The 25,640-nt window shown below is 39.6% G+C and overlaps 2 protein-coding genes across 6 annotated transcripts in view; one reads left to right on the forward strand and one right to left on the reverse strand.

The window, feature by feature from the left end:
• The window catches only part of thada (THADA armadillo repeat containing), an 81,276-nt gene extending 68,241 nt beyond the window's left edge, over window positions 1-13,035 (reverse strand). Inside the window, exons 1-18 of one of the 3 annotated variants that reach the window (XM_060872120.1) lie at window positions 12,787-13,035; window positions 12,432-12,543; window positions 10,712-10,818; window positions 9,424-9,560; window positions 9,162-9,310; window positions 8,695-8,727; window positions 8,559-8,607; window positions 8,212-8,405; window positions 8,038-8,132; window positions 7,722-7,945; window positions 4,284-4,984; window positions 3,549-3,703; window positions 3,290-3,445; window positions 3,084-3,191; window positions 2,151-2,274; window positions 1,057-1,202; window positions 640-865; window positions 397-532 (exon numbers count right to left, since the gene is read on the reverse strand). In XM_060872120.1, the coding sequence (XP_060728103.1) occupies window positions 397-532; window positions 640-865; window positions 1,057-1,202; window positions 2,151-2,274; window positions 3,084-3,191; window positions 3,290-3,445; window positions 3,549-3,703; window positions 4,284-4,984; window positions 7,722-7,945; window positions 8,038-8,132; window positions 8,212-8,405; window positions 8,559-8,607; window positions 8,695-8,727; window positions 9,162-9,310; window positions 9,424-9,560; window positions 10,712-10,818; window positions 12,432-12,504 (2,813 nt within the window). In that variant the 5' untranslated portion in view covers window positions 12,505-12,543; window positions 12,787-13,035. Of the gene's footprint in view, window positions 1-396; window positions 533-639; window positions 866-1,056; window positions 1,203-2,150; window positions 2,275-3,083; window positions 3,192-3,289; window positions 3,446-3,548; window positions 3,704-4,283; window positions 4,985-7,721; window positions 7,946-8,037; window positions 8,133-8,211; window positions 8,406-8,558; window positions 8,608-8,694; window positions 8,728-9,161; window positions 9,311-9,423; window positions 9,561-10,711; window positions 10,819-12,431; window positions 12,544-12,782 lie in introns of all 3 variants that reach the window. The other 2 variants (XM_060872118.1, XM_060872119.1) reach the window with 2 other exon arrangements.
• A 340-nt stretch (window positions 13,036-13,375) lies between these two features.
• The window catches only part of plekhh2 (pleckstrin homology domain containing, family H (with MyTH4 domain) member 2), a 32,392-nt gene continuing 20,127 nt past the window's right edge, over window positions 13,376-25,640 (forward strand). Inside the window, exons 1-3 of one of the 3 annotated variants that reach the window (XM_060872123.1) lie at window positions 13,376-13,778; window positions 16,958-17,035; window positions 19,633-19,779. In XM_060872123.1, the coding sequence (XP_060728106.1) occupies window positions 19,660-19,779 (120 nt within the window). In that variant the 5' untranslated portion in view covers window positions 13,376-13,778; window positions 16,958-17,035; window positions 19,633-19,659. Of the gene's footprint in view, window positions 13,779-16,957; window positions 17,036-19,622; window positions 19,780-25,640 lie in introns of all 3 variants that reach the window. The other 2 variants (XM_060872124.1, XM_060872122.1) reach the window with 2 other exon arrangements.

Here is a 25,640-nt window from a genome sequence, read left to right on the forward strand (position 1 = left end):
GAAATTATACAGAGGTTAATGGCAAAAGTAGCATTTTTTTTTCATATCTCTTGACCATTAGATGGCATTGTTACACAACAGTTTACCTATCCTTCAGGTCATCGTTTTTATAAGACATGCCAAAGTGGCGTCACATTCTTTTTGGAGTAATCTCCATTGCATTTGTTGACTGGTCAAACACAAAGAGTGTGGGCCATCAAAAATCTAAGTGTTGAAGAACACTAAAAATAATTTCAGTAGATTTTAGTGAGGTTTTAGTGATTTTAGGTGTTGGAAATAAAAATGGTTTTAAAAAAAAATTATGAAAGAAATTAAATTAGGGATATATGCTAAATCCTGTTAAGCCAATGATTCATGCGTGTGGCTAATTTGGCCTATACAAGTATGCCTCCTTACCCAGTGCTGAGCTGCTGCAGGGCTGCAGTGATACAGTGAGCTCTGCCGTATAAAGGACAGGAAGCAGCAGCTACGAGCAGAGAAGTCTCGGCCTCAGCAACCTCAGCCTTCAGACACGTCAGCAAGAAGAGCACCACTGAAAAACAGTAAACATTACAAAAAAAAAAAACTATGGCATGATGCATAAACACAATAAATAAATAAATAAATAAATAAGAAGTGAAAAGATGGGTATCTACATACCTGCCAGTGTGTTCTTCTCCAAAATGGAGACGTCAGAATGCTGGATAAAATCTGGTAGCTGTAGAGAGACACTTTTCTCCTGGGCACAGCGGAGCAGCGCCTGCTGGAGGGCCTCTTGGTGCAGCAGCAGATTGAGTAAGTGGGCAGCTGTGACACTGTCGAAGGGCTTGGTACTGGTGCTGAGGTCCAAAGCAGCCTGGAGAACACAGTGCAGCCTCTCTGGCTCCTGAGCAGCAGCAGCAAGTGTAGGTGAAACATTACAAATCCTCATCTCAACATCATAATTTATGTAGCATGTGGAAATAGCATATCTTGGATTGTATACCATGCTGCAACATTATCTCTGACTATATGAGGCATTATTGCTCGATATTGTTCAGTAATGCTAACCAGCTAAATGGTAGAGCCACAACAAACCTGTAAGCCCACAGTTTTGGATGGCAGTTTTTGCAGCAGTGTACAGGCCAGCTGTTTCACCTCCAGGAAATTGTTGGACAGACAGTAAAGGACAGAGTGTGCATGTTGTACAGTCACACAGGCTCCTAGGGCAAAGCTTTCAGGGTCTAACACACAGAAACAAAGAGGAAAAACATACAATTTGTACGTGAGACTTTACCTTGAACTTCTTCAGTCTTGCTGACTGATATATATCCCGATATATATCCCTATATATATATATAAACAATAACAAGATAATCACTTATTTGCTTCACCTCTCAGTTGTTTTTATATTACAGCCAATCGGTGTATGTTATAGCCGCTCACTTTGTCGGATTACAAATATCCGAAATTTCGCACATAATAAAATGGTTAAAGCAAATACAAACAGAGCAGCCAGTGTGTAAAAACTGTTCCTGAACCTTGGTTCATCATCTTAAAGTGCACCAGCAGATGCAAATCATCATCAAATGAAGTTGGAGGTGTTTGTCATTTAAAATTTAAACCAAACCCTATAACTGGGGTCATTTTTTGGATTTTTTTTTAATGTTTAAACGGGGAAGCCATGCTTCTTATATTCATAAATATCTCTTTGAGAATCCAGAAACTATAGTCACGGTGTCACTGACAAATCAGCAGATATTCCAGTCTGACAAAGACTGAAAACATTTATTTCACTTCTTTACAAAGCTTAACAAAACATTGCACTTCGATGATATTTAGTTTATATCTGCACTACTACTCAGGCAGACAGGTGCTGGTGTGTCAAACTCCAAGCCTCTGTGGCTGTTGGGAATAAAGATAAAGCTCTTTGCTTGGCAAACTTCATGACTGATTCAAAGTGTTTTGAAAATCGGTGCGAAATTTATTTTGAGATCTTTAAACTTAGTGGTTCAGGTTCAAGTGGTTAAGGCTCTGGGTTGACGAACGGAGTGCTGTAACGTATTCTGTATGTGACAAAAAGGCTTTTATTCTATACATGTAAATCCTAAAATTAATGTGGTCAATAACATTCTGGAAGAAAATAAAACTGAGTGACGTGTGATTTATTAGAGGAGAAGACTGAACAATACCCATGCTGAAGGAGAAATGATCAGCCACCAGGCTCAGCAGCTGCAGAGTCACTAAACACCTAGAGAAAGAGGCTCCTGGTTGTAGCACCTGAAATAAACTCTCGCAGAACCAGCAGAGGAACTCCTGAGAAGACACACAGCAACACAGTCTCAACACCTTTCTCTTAAGTTGGGTTAAAGAAATTAACGAGTACGCTTTCTAATCCTTATTATACATTAATCATGGCTGACTACTTGACTACTAGAAACGTCTGCTCCAACGATCATTTCCAGAAATGAAGACCTGTCATTCCCATCAGGTATCTAGACTTTTCTCTTGCTCAACGCTTCCCTCATCAGCTCCCCAATCTCGAGGTTTTCTTCCCTGCTTCAACTTTTCTAGATTTAATAAAATTAATGCGCTTATGTGTATAAAGTATATAAAATACACCTGAAAAGGTTCTTAATAAAACATTTCTAAGGAATAGGTGTGCTGAAAGATACAATAATTAATAATGAGCTATTAACATCCTTTGGCATGTATAAAATGTTCAGCAGGCCTATGTAAATTTTGGCTCCTGATAACATTGTGTGTGTGTGTGTGTGTGTGTGTGTGTGTGTTTGCATACTGCCCTGTGTTGGACATGTGACGTACCAACTGTAGCATATTTCTGCCTCACAGCTAGTCATTTACTCAGGGTCAGTGTGCTCAGGATAAAGAGGTTAGTGTGTAACAAAATCAACCTAGGTATGTGTGTTCAACTTATTTCTGAATATATGCAATGCTGAAAAAACTTCTGGATTCAATTCTAAATATATTCAAAAACCCCATCAGTGCGGTCATGTCTGTACAATACCAGCACATCTGTCATGATCGTGTCAGTATTACTGATTACACCACCCTAATAATACATGGGCAGCCATCTTTATGAACTGAAGTGTATGGTACTGTGCCTGGTATGTGCTGAGGATGTGCTGGTCTCGCTTTTTCTGCAGCTCATCTTTCTCCTGTGCCAGCTTCTTCTGCAACGACTGAGTGCTCTCCTTCATCCTACAGAGCAGCTGCCAACACAATGCAGCAGAACAGAATGATTTCAGCGGGATAATCACGAAACCAATCAGAATGCTTACACAACAAAACAATAGTGCGAGTTTCAGACCTTCTTAAACAGGCTGACTGTCTGCTGTCTGACTCCAGGTGACTGGCTGTTCAAATTGCTGGGCAGGAAGTGGCGGATCAGATCCATTTCCTGTGTGGAGAGGGTCTCTGTGCTGCGATGGCTCTCGCACACTAATCCGAGTGCGTCCACACGAACCTAGTTTTACACATTTATATTTTCTTCATACTATAGCAATAGGGTCTAAAATACCTCTGCAACTTATATTCAGAAAGACATCAGCATAAAGACTTAGACTCACCTGGTCATGTTTGTGCACCAGAGCTTGTTTTAAAAGCGGAAGAGGTACCATTGTTCCCCAAAGGTGCTCATCAACCGGCTTGAGGACTCCCTGAGCTCTGGCAGCATGTAGGCAAGTCATCAATGCTCCCAGAGCTCCTCTGCTACCCACAGAGCCTAAAAACCCACAAAGCAATAGGAAGATGAAGGTGAGCAAAGACGTCTCTAATTGTTAATGACTAAAGGAATAAAGCAGGCGGTTAAGTGCAGCTTTTAAACATATTTGGATAGTTATGATGTTCAGAAAAAGTCTGGCAAAGTTATTTTACAGTTAAAGCAAAAATAGGTGCAAAAAGATTAACAGTGTTGCACAGCGAACCCTCTGTTCAGTCCCTCGACGATTTTTGCAATTTTGCAAATGCAGAAATGAATGCAAAATCAAGCAAATGCAAATAGCCTAAGGAGGAGAATTTTCCAAAATGACCACAGATATTCTGTAGATTTGGGCCACAATCACAACGTGTATTCAGACGAAGCTGTTTAGCATTGATGCATTGATTATAGAAAGTATTTATGTATGTTACTTTTACTGCTAGGAATTTAAAAAAAATTTGCTTCAATTTCACCAATTCAAGATGATTTTCAGGATGTCTGTTTTATCATGGTCCTTAAATGCATGCCATTACATTCCATTACAAACCGTAATGTAGATCATATAACAAGCAAATATTTCTTATTAGTAAAGTTGTCCTCTCACCATCCGACCTGAAAGGCATGTCCTGCAGAGCCTGCACCATGCACCCTAAACTAGCAGGGTTACAGCGCAACAATTTGGGCAGAAAGTAATCCAGGATATAAGTGGTCTGCTCCAGTTTGACTGTACATAGAACTTTCAGCAGCGGGATCACCCACGTCTTGTGCCAGTCATCCATCCAGCCATCATCCCTGAACCGGGCACATAGCTGACTCTTGTGACTCACAAACAGCTTCTCCAACAGCTCACTGGAGTATGTTGCCAGCGTTTGATCTCCCATGAGGGCTAGCAGCCTGGAAGGCAGACTGGAGTCGAGCTTGAGAAGGTACTCAGCACCTAAGTGCTCGGCCAGACATGTCAGTGAGCCGTACTTGCCCTTCATATGCCAGTCGAGTGCCAGCAGGCTGTGAGTCAGCTGGATAATGTAAGCGTCAGAGGTCGGGTCAGAGTCAAGAGCGCCGCAGCGCTGGTGGACCAAAAGAAGGTTTCGGAAGAGGATGCGGGATTGGTGGCGCACACCGTCCAAAGGGTGCTCCCAGTGAGCGTAGACATGGCGGAGGAGGCGTGAGGGGAGCGGACACTCGCCGTAGAGTGATTGGCAGAGGAGAGGAGGTTTGGGTTCAGCCTGGAGGCAGTCAAACACAGCACTGCTCCATAGAGATAGAACTCTAGAGACCACCATTGCAGTGCTGGACTCTTTCACTCTACAAAAAGATACGCAAAAACATTAATTACCAAATTTTATTTATATACTTTTATATATATACACACACACAGATGGCATTTGAATAATAAATTTTGACTCAATATCATGTGCAATTCCTGTCAACATTTAAAATGAAACTAACTGTAATGTACAGTTGTGCTCAAAAGCTTGGAGACCCTGAGAGAAATTGTTAAACATTGCCAATTATTTGGAAAATATGACAGATAGCGCAAAAGAACCTTTTCTTATTTAAGGATTGTGGTCATGAGAAGTCATTAAGTTTCCACACTCATGACTCACTGTAATTATAATTATTGTCTGTGCATTAATAGTCAGTGAGTTTCTCAGCTCATGAGGCGATGCACTGACTTGGCTGGATACTGCACCATGTGGAAGACAAAGGAACTGCCAATGGACCTGCATAATAAGGTAGTTGAACTTTATAAAGCAGGAAATGGATATAAAAAGATCTCTCAACACGTGAAAATGCCAGTCAGTACTGTTCAATCTCTAATAAAGAAGCGGAAAATAAGAGGTCCTGTTTATTCTAAGCCACAGTCAGGTAGAGCAAGAAAAAGTTCACCCTCTACTGCCAGAAGAATTGTTCGGAAGGCAAAGAAAAACCCACAAACAGCTTCGAGAGAAATACAGACTGCTCTAGGAAAAAGAGGAGATGTTGTTTCAAGGAGCACAATAAGAAGTTATTTAAACACAAATAACCTGCATGGTCAAATTGCCAGGAGAAAGCAGAAACTGCTCCCATGCCACAAAAGGCCCGTCGTCAGTACACCAGACAGCACCTAGACAAGCCTCACAGCTTCTGGAGCAGTCAGTTGGAGTGATGAGACCAGAACTGAACTTTACACAGTGACAACCATAAACACTATGTTTGGAGAGAAGACAACAAGGCCTACGGTGAAAAGTACACCATAACCACAGTAAAGCATGGTGGTGGATCTCTTATGACTTGTGGCTGTGTGAACTCCAGTGGCACAGGGAAGTTACCAAAAACTGATGCACATGGGACACCCTCGGGTGTTCCACAATGACAATGATACAAAGCACAAGGCAAGGTTGTCCCTCCAATGGCTACAGCAGACAAAGATGAAGGTTCTGGACTTGCCATAACAGTCTCCTGACCTCAGTATCATTCAGCCACTTTGGGGAGATCACAGCCACAAATGTGCAAGCAGAAAATTTACAGGAACTGGAGGCAGAAATAAAATAAATCTGTTTTGCCTTCTCACTCAGGTTTTCTTCAAAAAAAATTATACACATCTCACAAATTCTCCCAAGGTATGCAAACCTTTAAGCACAACTGTATATGCAATAAAATAAACATACAAAATGGCCAAACGTTTGTGGACACCTTGCCATTAGACCTATATGCACTTTTAAAACATTCCATCTCCCACTGCTATTGTAATAACCTCCACTCTTCTGGGGCAATCCCATGCATTTGAGTGTGACTGTGGATTTGTTCATTTAGCCACAAGAGCGTTAGTGAGGATAGGCACTGATGTTAGGTGAGGCCTGGGGTGCACTCAGCATTTCAATTTGCCCTAAAGGAGTTCAATGGGTTTGAGAGAGTCCACTTGAGTCCAGTCCTATATTGACAAACTATGTCTTTGTGAACCTCGTGTTGGAACAGATTTGTTCCTCTTCTTTCCAGTAAAGGGAAAGTGTACAGCTACAACATAAATAAGACAACCTATCCAATTGGACCAGACTGGTTTGAGCTTGAAATTCTGGTTTGAAGGTCTATAGCAACTCAAAAAAAAAAAAAGAAAAACTGGTTACAAACGTTTTGAGCAGAAAAGCATCTCAGAACACATCAGACCCTGAGGTGGAAGCAACAGAAGAAAACCACATCAGGCTCCACTCCTATCAGCCAGGAACAAGAATCCCTGGATACTGTACCATGGACACAGACTGGTCCACATCAGACAAGGTGATTTTTTTCCCTCCTAATCTTAAGTCTGTGCCAATGAGAGCATCAAATACCTGTTTTTGGCTGAAATGAGTGAAATTACTGATGTAGCTTATCCACCTCAAGCTTGGATGTTTTGCGTCTGCTGGGATGCCTTTCTGCTCAACACAGTTATAAAGCCATTTTCCTTTTACCTCACTCATCAACAAGGTGTTTTCACTCCCAGAGCTCCTGCTCAATATGTGTTTTTCTGCCGTTGGCATTATTCTGTTTAAACTCTAGAGACTGTTGTGTGTGAAAGTCCCAGGAGATTAAATTACTCAAACCAGCTCACCTGGCACCAACAGGCATGCTGCAGTTAAAGTCAAACACATGACCTGTATCTGCATGATTTTATGACTTGTTCTGCTGCCACATGATTGCCTGATTAGGTTAAGGCATAAATAAGCTAGGCTACAGCTGTTCCTATTAAAGTGGATTGTGTGTTATATATATATATATATATATATATATATATATATATATATATATATATATATATATATATTTTTTTTTTTTTAATTGTCCCTTGCTTTTGTCTTACATTATCACTTGAAATTAACGAATTTCCTGAATGCCAAATGATAACATTTTTGTCAGACTGAATGTTGTAGTAAACCATAATAAACTTTTTTTGGCAGTTAAGGTGGCGATATCAGCCTTTAGCTAATGCATGTATAGACAAACTGTGAGTAAAGACGTCAAATTGGGGCCAGTATAACAGATTCCCATAAGGCAATATGTCAGAAAGTGTTTGGGGATTCACCTTGCATCAAGAGACAGGATGACATCAGGAACGAGGAGCAGCAGTTTCTCGTCCTTTAAGCCGAGCGTCCTACCTCTCCAGTTGAGCATTGCCAGAGCTCCGTGGCTCAGATACAGAGCCAAAGCAGCAGGCCTGGTGCTCACATACAGTCCTGCACAGCTCTGTTTCAGCCACAGGGGGGCAGTGTCTCCTTCCTGTTGTATGCACTGCAACAGGCCTGCCACCTTCAATGAACATATAACAAATAAAAGTATCTTAAAAATGTGGTTTAGTATTTAGCAAATACTGGACGGTAACAAAATACTACATTACGCACCATAACAGATAGACTTTCTCCATTTCCCAGGACAGACTTTATTAACAATACTACAGCCATCCCAGCTGTGCTCTGCACTGCCTGCACAAACTCCTCTGGATAAAGAATGACAGATTAGAGAGACAATAAAATGATTAAGGTAATGCGCCATCAATACCATTCCCTCTGACGTACCTTCAGTCAGAATGTGTGTATAACACTGCAGGAGACCACTGAATGCTTGTTGGAGAGCGCTGCTGCTTGACGTCTCCAGCTGGGCAGCACTGATCAGCACCTGAGATCTCTGAACCACCAACATGGAGGCTTTGACCACAGCCAGACAACTCTGCATGAGCTGGGCCTGGGCGACATGACGACCAGCCAGGCTTCTACATAAGTGCAAACACGAACACACACACACGCACACACAAACAAACACACACAAACAAACACACACAAGCACAAACACACACACAAAAACAATCAGAGTGTTAGCGTTTAATACAGCTTTTACGCTTTAAAACTGACTTTACTTGGTGTACCTGTTTTGTTCTAGATATTCACTCACAACCTTCTGGAAGAATTGGAGCACTGCAAGAAAAAGCTAAGACATCAGAATCAGTTATCTAAATAAACCGAAAACTAGAAATAAGGGATTTTTTTTAAGAAAATACCAACCTTCTGTTATTAAGTGATGGATGCATTTCTCTCCTGTGGCACAGAGCGTCACATATTAAGAGTAAAATAAATAAAGATTAACTGTGGATGGTAAGACACAGACAGAGGTGCAAATACTGCTAAGAATAAAATGGTAGTAGGCCGAGAGTACAACCGTGATGTCTACCAGAGACCTTTTTCCCTCCCACATGTGCAATACGCAACAAGAAAACAGCAATGCAAAATTTCAACGTGACGTTCATAACGTATGGAGCGTTTATTTTTTAACTGTCCAAAGCCCCAAAGACACGACATCCCACTTGAGACTAGTAAATTAACCTGGAAAAAGTCATCACAAAGTAAAAGCATCTTTTTGCTTTGCAGTGAATTAGCTATTAGCTATTATATTTGCAGAAAAAGAAAATTTTGCCACTGCAAGAGGTCAAACACTGTACAACGCTTTGGCTGAACTGCAGACGAAGACATACCGATGGGAAATGAATCTAGACAGGAAGTAATGCAATCTGTGAGATGGGTGTAATGCTCGGAGCTCTGAGAGGACAGAGACGAAGAAAGGCGCTCAGACAGACAGCACACAGCTCTCTCCTGTAACCAGTCAGGAACATTCCCCAAGGCACTGTAGAGACAGAGGGGAAGAAAAGGTGAAAATATAGAGTTGAGTAATGTAGAGGGATGTGTATATGTAACAAGAGAAACTGAAGGTTAAAAAAAAAAAAAAAAAAAAAGTACCTGGCCACAGCCCTCCTCAGAGGATTCTTAGCCCGAAGTCTGGTGGTGTATATGACAGCCAGTGTATCCAAGCAGGTGAGAAGTAAAAGATCTGGAGAAGACTCAGCCTTGGTCACATGTTCCAGCATGGAGCCTGCCTGCAAGATCCCAACGAGCTAGAATGTAAGTCTACTAACTAACCATCACTGGTCCTGTAGGTATAAGACTAGTGACAACCTGCTGCTATACAAAACTTTTCAATCTCTGCTGTTATTCGAAGATGGTCATTCAAGTCTATCAGGTGCAGCAGTGTAGCTGTTTATTCTACATACTGCCCCCTCATTTGACACACCTGCCCTGTCCATGCAACGTACAGCTTCAGTCCAGCAACAGGGGTGGACAATCTGTCAAATATATTATATCAACACTCTAAAGAGATTTCTGGAATACATTAAATGTATCACTATTATCAATAATCAATTATCACATAAAATAAAAACCAATAATAATAATAATAATAATAATAATAATAATAATAATAATAATAATAAGCCAAACTTACAAAAGTTTCAACCACCCCAAAATGTCCAAGCGTATGCAAGACACAGCTGATTTACATAAGAGAAGCCCACAATACTCCATAAAAGGAAAAGCATACAGACAACTGTGAGCATGAAAAGACAGATCAGCGTAAAGCCCGGAAAAAAGAAACAACGAAGAATGATTTTTCTTTTCCACAACCACCACTATACAATTTCTTGTTTAGACACTTGTACTAACAATTTGAGTATAAATCTGGTCTAATCTCGCTTTAGAAAAGAGTCCTGGAAAATCGTGACATAATTTAACACCATCATATTGATCAGCCTTACGTCCAGCTGGGCCATTGACGGGGTTTAAAAAAAATGATCTCCAATGATTCACATAGTAGAGGGTAAAAAACATTCTGTACAGCAACACATAACCTACAGTGTGTAACAGTAAACCTAGAAAATGAATCTATATGGTAGCTTTACTTAATAAAATGGCCAGTAAGTGTAGGTCCAAGGTACAATACACCTAACAAACTGGCAACTTAGCATATGTGCTCAAATAGCCTAGCAGACGTGCAACAGTGTCTTTCACGGTCACAAATCTTAGAGAATTTAAATTAAACAAACTGAAAAACACAAAATTTAAATTCTACTAATCTTTGCGAACTTCCTTGAATAATTATGTTTCCTGATTTATTTCTTAAATAATAAAACTTATAAAATAAAATAAAATACTTTCTTTCAAATCAAATTGATAAATATGATGATGATTGCACCTTTGACACGAGCTGGACCTGCTGAACCGGGTCAGTGGAGGTCAAACACTCCTTCAGCACTTGGGCAAGCTCTTTGGAGTCATCGTCTCCATCTACAGAGAGTGAAGCTGAAGGAGAGAAAGACAGAGTGTGTACGAGGTGTACATTGCATAGACAAAATGATACTGTAGCACAAATTGCTTAAAAAAAAAAAAAAAAAAAAAAAAAAGTTATTGCTGGCTATGTTAGAAAGGCATCAGAACACACAGTGCTTTTAAGCTTGCTGTGTTTTGGGTTATGTAGCAACAAACCGGTCAGAGCGCCAATGCTGACTGCTGTCTTCCACTGAAAGCACCTATAATGTCCATGTGAGCATTAGAACTGGAAAATGGAGTATTGGACAATGGTGTGAACAGCCAGGTGTGTGTGTGTGTGTGTGTGTGTGTGTGTGTGTGTGCGCGTAACGTACCTGTGAAAGAGATGGCACAAGGATGCACTAAGGATAAAGGCAAGGCAGCAGTATGATGCTCTGAGCAATGTTCTACTGGGAATCCTTTGGTCCTGGCATTCATGTGACTGTAACTTAACGACACATAACACCCACCGAAGCATTTCTACAGACCAAATACACCCTTTCATGCCAACAATATACTCTAATGGCAGTGACTTCTTTCAGCAGGATAATGCTACTGTACATGACACTACAAAATCTCTTCAAGAAAGGTTTGAGGAACATAAAGATCAAAGGGTTGACTTCCTCCAAATTTCCCAGATCGTGCATCTGCATTGTGTGTTCTGATACCTAGATTAGACGGACAGGATTGGCTTTTCTTAGGTCCTAAATGCTGCATACCTGGAACATCTCACAAGACCTGCTGTTCTGTAGATGCTCTGACTCTGTCGTCTAGCCAAGTCACTTAGATTCTTACACTTGCTCACTTTTCCTCATGATTCCAATGAAACAACTTCAAGAACTGACTTTTCAGGTGCCATAGTAAAGACATGATCAAATGTTATTCACTTCACATGTCAGTAAGTTACAGCTGTTCGATGTAGGGCTTGTAGGGATGTATTCACTTTGGATAATATTTAATTATATGTAACCACCCTCATTAAAATTTATATATATATATATATATATATATATATATATATATATATATACGGCAGAGCATTTTGTACAGTTAGCTTGCTTTAATAGCACAGCTCTAAATTTCTAAGACTCTTCTTCAATGTGTCGGTGAGCTCCACAGCCAGGTCACATCCATAACATTTCAGAGGTTAAGTTCATGCTACACACAGTCTTATAAAGACTTTATGAACATATACATACATACGCAGGTCAGTTTTCACGTTGTAAATATTTAGCATTTTGAATAATTCATAAACCATATTTTGGTCGGCATCCCTCAGGTTTTTTTGATGTGGTGTAATCTGGTCATGTTATAAAACAAGTTAGCACACCCCTGATATGCAAACAATAGATAAATGTGATTCAATAATCTATAGGCATTCCAATTCTGCTTTAATATGCATTTATTATGATTAAACTAAAAAAAAATAAAAAAAAAAAACAATCTCCTCTGCTGCTTAGCCAAGGGGAAATTTTAATAACGGACAGACGCATTAGAATTTAAAACTCTATTAGTTTCATTTCCAATTTTGGAACAGAACATATTCTTTTTACATGAGTAAGCACATAGCAAGTAGAAATGTAACCTGTAAATGAACTTTTACTCACTAGTCAGACTCTTCAGCTCAAAGCTTTCCAAAAGCACAGCCTCCACTTTGGGTGCTTTCTTCTTCACCACCATGACTGAACCTCAATCACAACAGCTGCATGGGATGGATGACTGAGACAGAAAGACAGGAAACTGTGTCTCAGAGCTGACACATAATAAAATAAATGACACATAGGAAATACCAGAGCTGCACTGGAAGGTGTGTGTGTGTGTGTGTGTGTGTGGGGGGGGGGGGGGGGGGGGTAGGATATTATTATTATTATTATTATTATTATTATTATATTAAAATCGCATCACAACCATTGTTACTGAAAATGTGAAATACTGGCTTTACTACACTGGTTACTTACTTACTGCTGTCTCTTCTGCAAACTTAGCACATAGAGCTGGAGCACAGATGCTAAAAGGATACATTCATTTTTTTATTGAAGTAAAGATTCAGTCCAATCTCCATTCACCGGAATGTAGTGTTTATATAAAGTATTTATCGTGCATGAAAAAAACACTTATACGGTATTTTAGTACCACCTATTTAACATGAACGAATCCACGTTGTAAAGAAGTAGTTTGTTACCTTTCAGTAAAAACTCACCACATAACACACGTGGGTTATACGTCATTTCCGGCTGTAAAATAATATATCATATAATATAAGAAGTGCACTGGATAGTGTGCACTACACTACCTATTGGAGTCTATGTAGTACACTTATAGAGAAAAGTTGAAGTTAATTGGAAACAAGTCCACATCGACTGGTCAAGAGGAATAATCTTTGGTGTTTCATTGGCTGAACTGAGTGTCAATTTAGAGCAAACTTCCTGTGTTCTGAACGCTGCACAACCACGCCCACAGTCGCTCCGATTGGTCTGTTTGGTGACTGACACGCCCATCTGCGCCAGGCAGTGGAGAAGCTGTGAGATGCTGATGAATAGTGAGAGAGAGAAAGAGAGAGAGAGAGAGAAAAGGAGAGAGAGAGAGAGAGAGAGAGAGTGAAAAAAAGAGAGAGAGTGAAAGTGAGTGAGAAAGAGAGAGTAAACGAGAGAGCGAGAGAGAGAGAGTAAAAGAGAGAGAGAGTCAGAGAGTGAGAGAGAGTGATTGAGAAAGAGAGAGTAAAAGAGAGAGAGAGAGTGAGAGAGAGAGAGAGAGAGAGAGAGAGTGAGAAAGAGAGAGTAAAAGAGAGAGAGAGAGAGAGAGTCAGAGAGTGAGAGAGAGTGTGAGAGAGTGAAAGAGCGCGCGCACTGTGTGTTTTTGCCTGGTTTCTTAAGGACGCTTTCAGAGACTTGAGACTTCACTAAGAATAATTATGGAGTGAAAGCGGCTGCTATATTACCATCTATTACATTAGGGTAAGATGTCACTGTTTCACTATAAAGACTTTTCTCTTTCAGGATGTGGACACGCGCGCGTTTGTGTGCGTAAAGGGTGTCAAAAGTAAGTTACGTTTTCGGTGCACACGTGAAAATAGTATTATTCTTGGGTCTCGCTAGATTACTTATTATTGTATAGATCCAGTGTTGACGTTCCGATATATATTAATAAAAGGAATATACATAAAGTACGCAGAAATGAGTTTACCGTAATAAAGAACCAGGCAAGTTAATTAAAATGCCTTTTTCTAATAAAAGAGGGAAGTAAAGGGAAGTAGATTCACTCCTCCTTCTCCCAAGGGTGATGAGACAACGTTTTATCATGTTTCCTCATTAATAACAAAGCAGAGCAGTGCATAATACAAACAGCATGTGGATCTTGGTAGAACCACGTCTTCATCCTCCTCCTCCTCCTCCTCTTTAAGTGTCACTGATCTTCGTCTCATCTCTCTTCTTTCTGGATTTTTAGTTATGTTGTTTGTTTTTAACTAACGAGAAAAAAAACAGTATTTAAATGATCCAGATGTTTGCTGTAAATTTAAGGTGAAGAATACACTTCTCTATAGTCTGAAGGGTTTAAATGTAGTAAGTATGAAATACAGTGGTGTATGTTATATACCTGCAGATCAGACGTTTTTTTTTTTATTATTCCAAAGGTCTGCTACCAAGAACTGCTTTTATTTCATCTGTGGGAAACAAATATCACCATTCATTCTTTTGTTCATCTTTAGTAAATCTGCATCATCCTGATCAGGGTTGAGGGGTATCTCTAGTTTAACACTGGGTGCAGTGTTGGAGAATTCACCCTGCTTGGAGTCATCACAGGGCACAATATACACACTCATTCAGAGCTAGAAGTTCAGTATTTTAGCATAACCAGGATGTCTACGTGCATGTTTTGGAAGGCATGAGGAAACCATATATAACCTCAAGGAAAAGTATGTGATCATGGGGGAAAAATTGGAAACTCTGCGCTGACAACGCATGCTAAGTATCAAACCCAGGTCTTTGCAGCTATGAGGCAACAAAGGAAACAAATACGAATTTATTAAGTTGTATGTCTCAAACTGAAATATTCTGCACAGCTCCAAGGATCAGTTTCTGTGCATGTTCCTTCTGTGTGTTCATGGGTTTCCTCTACGTTCTCTGATTTCCTACTAAAAAACTGTACATTATGGTTCACTAATATGAAAATATATTATTTACCTTAAAGTGATAATAATGGTAGATTATACACTCACCATCCGCTGTAACAGAAACGGTTGTGTACTAGTTTACACAGGTATCCAGTTATTCAGTCATGTGGCGGCAGCACAATGCATAAAATCATGCAGATACACAACAAGAGCTTTAATGTTGTGTTAAGGTTCACATCAAATATCAGAATGTGGAAAAAAGTGTGAGTGTATGTGACTTTAACCATGGCGTGCTGGTTAGTGCCAAATTGGATGGTTTGCGTATTTCAGAAACTGCTGATTTCCTTTAGAACTTATACAGAATGGTTCAAAACACAAAAAAATATATACAGTATGTAGAGTCTGCAGGCTGAAATGCCAGGTTGATGACAGAGATGTGAAGAGAATGATTAGACTGGACTGAGCTGCCAGGAAGCCTACATTAACTCGGATAAACACTCTTTACAACCGTGTTGAGCAGAAAAGCATCTGGTGGATGTGCTACAACTCCTGTCAGCTAAAAAACAAAGAATCTGAGGCTGTCATAGGCACAACCTTAACCAGAATAGACAGCTGAAGATTGGAGAAGGTTTAATGTGTTTGTTTGTACTGAGATGCTTTTCTTCTCAACAACGGTACAACGGTTGTAAAGAGTGATTTTCTGAGTTACTGTAGGCTTCCTGGCAGCTCAGTCCAGTCTAATCATTCTTTTCACATCTCCTTCATCAACATGAGATTTCAGCCTGCGGACTCTACATACTGTATATTGTTTTGAACCATTCTGTATAAGCTCTAAAGACTTTTGTAATTGAAAACCAAACTGGCCATTTTCCTCTGACCTCTAAAATCAACAATGTTTTTTTTTACTCCTAGAACTGTCACTCAGTCAGTGTATTTCACACCAATCTGTACAGGGCCAGTCAATTATATTAGGGTGGGCTGGTACAAATAATAAGTGGGCGATCAGTGGTAGAGCCGACACATACACACTCCCCCGACTGGGACTAGGGCTGAAATAGCTCCTTTGGGGCACTTGTTGAGAACTGAGGAGGAGCAGTGCTTGTGGAGTGAAAACTGGAATTAGCTAGCAACAGAGACACAGGCAGCACTAGTATTGCTTTACAGGCTCAAAAAATACATTGCACAACACATAATGTTGTAACAAAAATTTGCCGGTCAAATTATGAGCAGTTGTTAGCTGCTGCACAGCAATCACAAATTGAGAAAAGTAGGTAAACTTTAAAAACAAAGACAGTACGAAGCCAGAGCTTGTAAGTATGTCGAACTCACAGTAGCATGAGTCGAGCAGAGAAAAACTATTCTGTGCTGCGGGGTGAAGCTGTTTTGTGTGGATCATTGTTCATTGGCTCTATAGGCTGCCCATCCAATCAGAATGTTTTATTTTTCCCTTTAGCTAAAATAAATAGTCAAACTTTGATTTGTTGGGCAAACACAAACTTGGGTGGAATGAGCCCAGCCCTGCTCACTGCTGCCTCCGTCCCAGATTCTGTGTATGAAAAGGAGATCAGCAGTTTCTGAAATACTCAAATCAGCTCATCTGGCACAGATAATCATGCTACATTGTCACAGAGATCACTCTTTTTCTCTATTATGATGTTTAAACATTAACTAAAGCTCTTCGTCTGTATCTGCCTAATTGTATGCATTGCACTGCTGCCACATGATTGGCTGATTAGATAACTGCAGAAGGGAGCCGGTGCACAGATGTTCCTATTAAAGTGCTCTGTGAGCATCCGACCTCCTGTAAGGACCAGTGATTGTTCCAGATTTAACACACCCGGCTTCATTGCTTAATTACTGCACAGCACTGTGGAATTCTGCAGTCTGCATGGCATTCATATGACCAACATTTTCTATAGTAACAGCTCGATTACACAAACTTGTGTGGCATTCACGCCACATAAACTATTATGTATTATATATGGATGGAGGCTTCAGTATCAGTGCTTGTATTTGTCATAGGTAAAGTTTTCCGAGGTTAGAGAGTGGGAGCTCTGCGGCTGAGAGAAGAAAAACAGAGGCTCATGAGGTTAAAACAAAGTAAGTGATAACAGGAAATAACTTTAGTGGATGTACCATAAACTATACATAATTAAAAATAGAACAGTGTTGATTTTTAATTAATAAAAAAAAACTGCTTATAGCAAACTGCTATAAGATGGGAGGAATAAAGCACTTCATAATTTCATGATGTCCTATTACAAAACAAAACACATACACAAACACCTCACACTACTACATTATGTTTTGTCTAACAATCCATCCTATACAAAGTCATGGGGAACGTGTCTATACCAGGAGACTCTAGGCACAAGGTTGTGGACACCCTGGATGTAAATTCACACACATATTTACAAACTACAAAGGCAAGTCAACCTACAGTTTATGTCTTTGGAATGGGGAGGAAACCCGCGTACATGGAGAAATCCCTTAATGGGAAAACATGCAAACCTCACACACCGGGACGAGGTAAACCATTAAGCCACTATGCCCACCGTCATGTTTTATTCCTTACATAAACAGTTAGTTCTGCTTGCAATTGACCCACGTGACTAACTTGCGGTTTAATTACGTTCCGTAACAAACAACACAGCTGCTGTGCAAAAGTATTCAATTTTTTTTTCTAACACAAATTTTGTCTTCGACTTCTGTTTGTATGACTTCTGTACTTAAGTGAAAAGCAATGTGAATTTCCAATGACCCTTTCAGCTGAAAAATAAAATGATACAGAAAGTTGTTAGAATGTTGTGTTAGTTAAGAAAGTAAAGTTTGACATCATAGACCATTTTTGCACAAATTCTTCACAGACATTTTACTGTTTTTTTTACACTTAGGTGTTCATGAATTGAGGCCAAATCTATAATGAGCGCCATTTATAATAAGCACGTTCTCACGCTCTGTTTAAATTCACTTCTCCTTCATCCTGCAACTTTACCTTCACTTGACATGTGTTTTTCATCACTCAAATGCGTACAATGGAAAAGTGTGATGTGGACTCACGTTGGCTGGTCAGAGTTTGTTTTGGTAGTGGTGGGTTTGTCCGAGGCCTTGCCCATGCCAGGAACACTTCAGCTGTTTTAGTTTTTTTTACTCGCTAAAAGAGTGTATTCACATAACTGCCCCTCTGTCTTCCTGCTGCCTGCTGTGGCTTTCATAAGTATTATTATCTCTGTTTAACATGTCAGCTGACACATTTCAGTGCTATTACTTTTGAAATTAGTATATATGCATACAGTCATGTGAAAAAATTAGGACACCCCATGAAAGCCTGTGTGGGTTTTTTTAATAGTTAAACATATTGGCATTCTATCTTCATTTTAGCAATATTGGTATATCCAAGTAATATAACTAAACAAATAAAACCAAAGATTAACCATAGAAATGGAAAAAAAAGGTAATTTCTTGTAAGGAAAAAGAAGGACACCCCCACATTAGAAGGCTGGGCTTATTTAAATCTCAGATATTTAGTTTGGTTTGCTCTTAATTGTTGAAGTGAGATGTATCACTATGGTGAGATCCAAAGAGCTCTCTGAGGCTTTCGTTGATGCTTAAGAGAATTTGTAATCATTCCACTGTCTGAAAATCATTTATATGTATAAAACAACTGCTAAAATGGCCAGGTCAGGCCATCCCATCCAAGCAAATTCACAACAAGAGCAGAGGCTTAAATAAGTCTCTAAAAACACATTATCACGGGACCTACAGCAAGCTCTTGCTACAGTTGATGTCAAAGTGCATGAATCTACAATTAGAAAGATACGGCACAACTTTAATTATCATGGGAGGTGTGCAAGGAGGAAACCTTTACTGTCTAAGAAAAACATGAGGGCAAGACTGAAGTTTGGGAAAGACCACAGAGAAAGACAAAGGACAAGACTTCTGGAATAATGTGCTTTTGACAGATGAGTCTGTAATTGAATTATTTGGACAAATACAACTTTTCAGCAAAAGAACCTCATACCAACTATGAAACATGGCGGTGGAAGTTTTATGGTTGGACCTGGTTAGTCATCATCATAGAATCCGCTATGAATTCTACATTGTATCAGATACTGCTTAAGGAACATGTGAGACCATCTGTCAAAAAATTTAAACTGAAGTGAAACTGGACCTTAAAACACGACACAAACATGCCAGTAAATTCACCAAGGACTGGCTGAAAAGTAAAAAACAGAGAATTCTGAAATGGCCACATCAGACAACCGGATCTAAATCCTATTGAGATCCTGTGTGGTGATTTGAAAGCATGTAAGAAACATCTCAAACATCACAAAGCTGAAAGAATTCTGCATTGAGGAGTGGGGGGAAACTTTCTTCCAGCCAATGTCAGTAACTGGTAGATGGCTACAAGAAATGTCTCATTGAGGTTATTTCAGCCAAAGGGGTAAACACTAGCTATTAGGGCACAGGGTGTCCTAAATTTTCCTCAGTTGAAATACTCATTTTGGTGATTTCATTTGTTTAAAAGTGATTTTATATTGTTGTTGTTTACAAGCAATTGTAAAATTAAAACAAGATTAGAAACTGGCATGTTGACATTTCTTAAAGAAGAACTTAATGTTTAATGGGGTGTCCTAATTTTTTCACATGACTATATATAATGTGCTACACGCCTGACTGTCCATAGTTTGTTCCAGGACCGAGAAGCTGTGAAGTCCCTCACCATGAGCGAGTCCGACGAGGCTTCGGCTGGCGAATGGAAGGAGAAGTATATGGCTCTGGAAGCTCTGCTCTTGAAGTTCCGTGGACAGATGAGTGTGATTCGAGACCTCACCACAGAAAAGGTTAGCATCTCCAACATCTATACGTCAGACGCCCGTTCTCCCATCCGATCACTCCAGCATCTTTATAAGATCAGCTTTCGTTTAACCTCATGCTGAATAAGTAAAAACGACACCATCATGTCTTATTAAAGAGTCTCTAATTACAGAGCAGCAATGTGGTTTTACTATATCTGCAGCGTCCTCCCACAGTGACTTACTGCCTGTTTCACTCACCCGCATTTAACTGAAGCATCTGGAATATCATCATCTGGTAACATCTAGTAGAAATTCTGTTCATTTAAATGCTCAGCACAGTTCTTTAAGGGAGTCAAACAACTCCATACTAAAGTATTTACCATGTTTGGTGTGTTACAGCCAGTGTGTGTGTGTGTGTGTGTGTGTGCGCGCGCTCTATGGCCTATTTCTTTTGGTCCGACTCAGGGGAAAACTGATTAGAGGTTAATATAAACAGACGCTCGGCCACTGGGATCCAGACTGCTGCGTTCTGGGACAGAAACTTTATTGGAGTATAGACTCAATTGCAAACATTAGTGCATATTGTTTAGTTTTTGTTTTTATAGATCATGCATATTTCTGGACTATACCTGCCATAGAAGTATCCACATCCCATTTTCCCCCCTTTTTTTCCCCTATCATTAACAATGAATAAAAACAGAGAACAAATAAGAACACAGAAAAAACACCCCGTCAGAACAGCCCCATCAACTCCTTTCTCCACCCCACAAAGACAATGTTATGTCCGTTATATCATTCAGACTTGTTAGAAATACAATAGATGAAACAAAGTAAATTAAAGGATATTAAAGTCCAGAAGTAAGAAATGAAATAAGTTAGGTCAGTCATCGGAATCTAACAGTGGTAAGATGCCAAAAAAAGGAGAAAAATTGTGTTTGTGTTTGTGTGTGTGTGTGTGTGTTTGTGAGTCTGTGGTTTAAAAACATACATACCACCAGCAACTCCAGGTGACACTAGGCATCATTCCATCATGACAGATTATTTTTCTGTAAAAACACACATTATGTTTTATTCCTTAAATACGGTATTAGGTACTATATTAGGTATTAGGTATATAGGTACTATTAGGGTAGTATTAGGGTATTGTGGGGCAGTGTGGGGTATTGTGCGGCAATGAATTTAACTCAAGTGTGTGTGTGTGTGTGTGTGTGTGTGTGTTTGCACCCCATCTTGGGAGGCCAGACTGGATGATAGACTCCAGGTGAGCCTGTGTCGGAAAACTGGTACAGAAAGTAGATGGACGGATAAACCAATGCTGCTTTATCTATGACAGGGCTGTCTGATATTACCCAGAGTGCTAGTTTTGTAGCATCAGGTGTAGCTTCTGCTTGGCTGGAACAAATACCTGAAGCAGCACTGATCTAAGTAGAAGGAGTGTTTCTATGTGTTCTGTTGACTCCACTCAGCTGAGCTACCAGTTTAATAAGCCAGCGGTCATTACTTTGACCTCTTCACACACACACACACACACCCACACACACTTAAACACACACATACACACACACAAGCTTGTCTGATGAAGATAACATCGGTCATAACAGTGCCTTACTGGTCATGGGCGTATTGCTTCCTGATTGCTCATGGGATTTAATGAGCACTAGCCATACTAGATTTTTATTTATTTATTTATTTATTTATTTATTTATTTATTTATTTTGCAGGATACAATCTTGTGTTGATGTTCACACTAGACTAGAGGACAAGGGCAGGGTTTTGCCAAGAGAATGCAACTAAACGAAACTCTTAAGAGAAGTAAGCACTAGGAGATGAAAGGAAAGGGAGTGAACAAGTAATAGAGAGAATAGAGGGGGCCGCAGACAGAGCAGAAAATAAACCATCCCATAATCATGAGACACCCAGGGGAGGAAATGCCAGGGTTGGTAAACAGAGAGTATGTTATATGGGAAGTCAACATGCAAAACACACAACACAAGACTTTTTTAGAGTAGAAATACATCATGTTTCTTTCCTCATATCCAGTAGCCTAATTGCTGAAGAAGACTTTATATGTACTTTAGAGAAATTGTGTAATCATATTCAACCTTCCATGCCAACCATCAAACACTAATTTGCCAGCATTTTCTTAATTTCCATTACTATTAATATCAAAGGTCTCATAGGAGTTTGTGTCAGTGACTTCATGCGTCTTGCGAAAGAAAACCACACACGCACATGCACAAACACCAGTGAATGTCTATACACTGAGAGCACTATACAAAAAAGGAGAATCTGTTCTAGTTTAGTGTTCGCTCCTCTTCATGCCTGGCACGCCCAGATTGATTCCACATTTGTGTGGGTGGTGGCCTCAAATCCAGAGCCAACTGAGCAGAAGGCGGCGTGAGGGTCCAAGCAGGCACTTGTGACTTTTCTGCTCTCTGCAGCACTTGCTCCACACACACACATGTTTATTTTGTTTGCCTGAAAACACACACTGGTATATAATGATGGTATGTAATGGCATGATGTTCAAACACACTGCTGTGTTAGTGGGGGTTATTTCCATGTTATGTATACTGTATACTGATTTTATCTTTCAGAACGATCCAGTTTATACAGTGTGGACCGAGCGATGAATGCGTTTGTGTGTTGGTGTACAGAAGCTAGGTGATGCTGGGGAATTTAGAGCGGTGGTGTTGTGCTGGTTTGTAACACAGACAGGCTTTGTAAGCTCCGGTGGGGCTGCGGGGAGGGAGAGCCGCAAAGCACATGGCTTGGAATGTTAGGAATGGGGAGGCTGACTGCAGCATGGCCTATATGGCATTGGTTTATTTTGAACTTTTTCAACAGTTAACAGTTTCTAGTGATGAAAGTGTCAGACTCAGACTGTTATGGTGTGTGGCACATGTGTGTACACCGAGGTAGATGGCGTGTAGGAGAAGCAGTACAGTATATGAATTTAACTCAAGCATCTCATACATGTAAATGAGAAGCTGCAGCCGGTTTAGAACATTAGTTATATCTGATAGTCGTAAAAGAGTTGGTTCAGTCAGTTCTGGTGAGTTTTTTCGGTGGAGCTCATCAGCTTCTCTAGGTAGATTGATAAAGAAAAGGACTATAGCATTCTAATCCATGCTTTACATCCTGGAACATGGCTCAAACATTTGATAAGGATACACCCAATATCTCACAGCTCAGTTGGACATGATGATCAGAAGAGGCACTTTTACTCCAATAAACGTCAAGCACAATACCGTACATGTAGATTTCTGTATTTAGATGTGACTAAAGTGTCCAAGATCACAAGTCTGGTTTCCCAGAGCCTGATGTTGTTGTTGTTGATGTTCTTGCCATCCTGTCTTCTTGTTCTGTACAGTTTATACTGTGAATGAACCATTCCTACTCTTTCATCCTGTTACTTCAGGCTTCCTGAGGTTATAGCAAGTAACATCCACACAAAACTAGCGTTCTGTCTTACAGCTGCATACGGTATAGTCTATAATTACGTTGCTTCTATATCTGTACATTGAGGTTGTTAGCTTTATCATTTGCCAAAAGCCAAAGAGTTCCACTCTTTTTTGATTTCCAAAAACAACACATTGCAATTATATAGCTATACGTTCCAATGCCTATATAGTCTGCAGTCCGTTCTGGACTATAATATGACTATATGATATGAATATTATTTTATGTTTTATTTAATTAACTTGATTGCTAATCAAAAGTACAAAGTAACTAAATGAATATTACAAATCTTTCAATCGCTTAATTTCCCCTCCAGCTGCTTGTCAAATGCTATTTGTTCTTATTGAAAGTTGTAAATGTTGAAGCGTTCTTTTGTTTTTTATGACAGGACTGTTTTGTTGACCTTTTACTAGCAAAACAGCATTGGAACTAAATTTCCTATTTATTTCATAGTTCACATTTTTTTTATTGTGCTCTGTGAATAGTATTTTTGCCATATGACCCACTCAAACAGAGATACATAAAAAAGAAAAATTAACTGAATCTCAAATCATGAATCACTGAATCACTGAATCATACACAGCATGTAGTGAATTTTTTTTTTTTTTTTTTTTTTTTTTTTTTTAATGACCGTCCTTGTTATATAAAAATAGTCAGATCGTTATAAAAATGGAGTCAAAAATGGAATTAACAGTAATTTGCAATAAAATACAAATTTTATTTGCAATAAAATGGTAATAGGCTTAACAGAGAAGAAATAGTTGTGATATGGAATATTCAAAACATATAAATACAGTGATATGTTGATATGAATTAATGAGTATGAAATCTGTGTTCTCTGTGTAACACACACATCAATCGGCATTCATGGAGACGTTTGATATTTTTCATCACACTCGCTCATGCCATTACTGATCAGAACATCCTCTGAAAATTGGTTCGAATCTAAAACAGGACAGAAAACCTCAAAAACTTAACAACATACTGTTCATGCATTTTAGCTCACTATGACTTATGTGCATTTTTGTGGTACTGGTCTTCCTGATGGTCACTGAACAAGACAATGATGGCAAAACCATCAAGTTTTATAAACTGGGACATAATTATAGTGTACAATATTATAAAGGGATTAAAAAACAGATGTTTTTGATAATGGGTTTAGAAAATGGGTGACAAAAAGGAAAAGTCTGTTTAAAAGCTTTAAACAACAATTTTCTGTATCTTCTGGCTTGTATATTCATTTGAAGAGAATAAATGCATCTTAAAACCTTTTATGTACTCTATGGAAACATGAGTGAATCACTCTTGGCATATCTGTAGAGATGTATTAGATCACTTTAAATTGCTCGCTTTTATGAGTGTTAATAATGAAGGCAGTGTGTGAAAGTGGCAGAAAGACCTTGGCTTTTTAAAATGGAGAGAAAAATATAACCGTTGTAAAGTTTTACATAATAGAATGACTGCAAACTATTAAAGAAGGAGTTCTTTAAGCATACCGTACTCTATATGGCTGTAAGGATTTGTGTTTATTTAGCCACAAGTGCATTAGTGAGGTGCTGATGCTGGGTGAGGAGGCCTGAGGTTCAGTCACCACAGAGGTGTTCAGTGGGGTTTCCTGGACCCTGCTTTGTGTGCACATTAACCCATTTAGTGCCGGTGAAAGGAAATTGTAATGCAACAACATATAGGGACATGCTATACATTTGTGTGCTTCCAAATTTGTGGCAATAGTTTGAGGAAGAATCACACATAGGTAAGTGGAAAGTGGGGATTTTGGCTCTTTCCAAAAACAGTGACAAAGTTGTTTTTCTGGAGCAGCTAATGCTTTGTTATTGCTACCAATTCAATGATTTATAACTCTATGGTTTTTAAAGACAAAGCACATCATTTTGATGTTTTCTGCCACGTTGAGCTAGTGAATGTGTGAAGAGAGAGGGATGGAGGGATTATGATTGAGTTAGTGAGTGAGTTAATGAGTGAGCCAGTGTGTAAGTAAAGGAGTGGTTGAGTGAGTATGTAAGCGATCTGAGAATGTGAGTGTTTGTGAGTGTGAACGATTGAGTGAGTGTATGAATTTGTGTAAGAGTGTGTGTGTGTGCGCAGAATTGTGTGTGTGCGCAGGAGTGTGTGTGTGTGTGTGTGTGTGTGTGTGAGTGCAAGTGTGTGTGGGTGTGTGTGAGTGAATGTATGAGGTCACAATGCATGAATGCACGAGGATGTGAGTGAGTGCGTGAGTGAGTGCTTGAGTGAGTGCGTGAGTGAGTGCTTGAGTGAGTGCGTGAGTGCGTGCGTGAGTGCGTGCGTGAGTGAGTGAGTGCGTGAGTGAGTGCGTGAGTGAGTGCGTGAGTGAGTGCGTGAGTGCGTGAGTGAGTGAGTGCTTGAGTGAGTGAGTGCGTGAGTGAGTGCGTGAGTGAGTGTGTAAGTAAAGGAGTGGTTGAGTGAGT

This window comes from Tachysurus vachellii, chromosome 6 (assembly GCF_030014155.1).
Source record: "Tachysurus vachellii isolate PV-2020 chromosome 6, HZAU_Pvac_v1, whole genome shotgun sequence".
Lineage (NCBI taxonomy): Eukaryota > Metazoa > Chordata > Actinopteri > Siluriformes > Bagridae > Tachysurus > Tachysurus vachellii.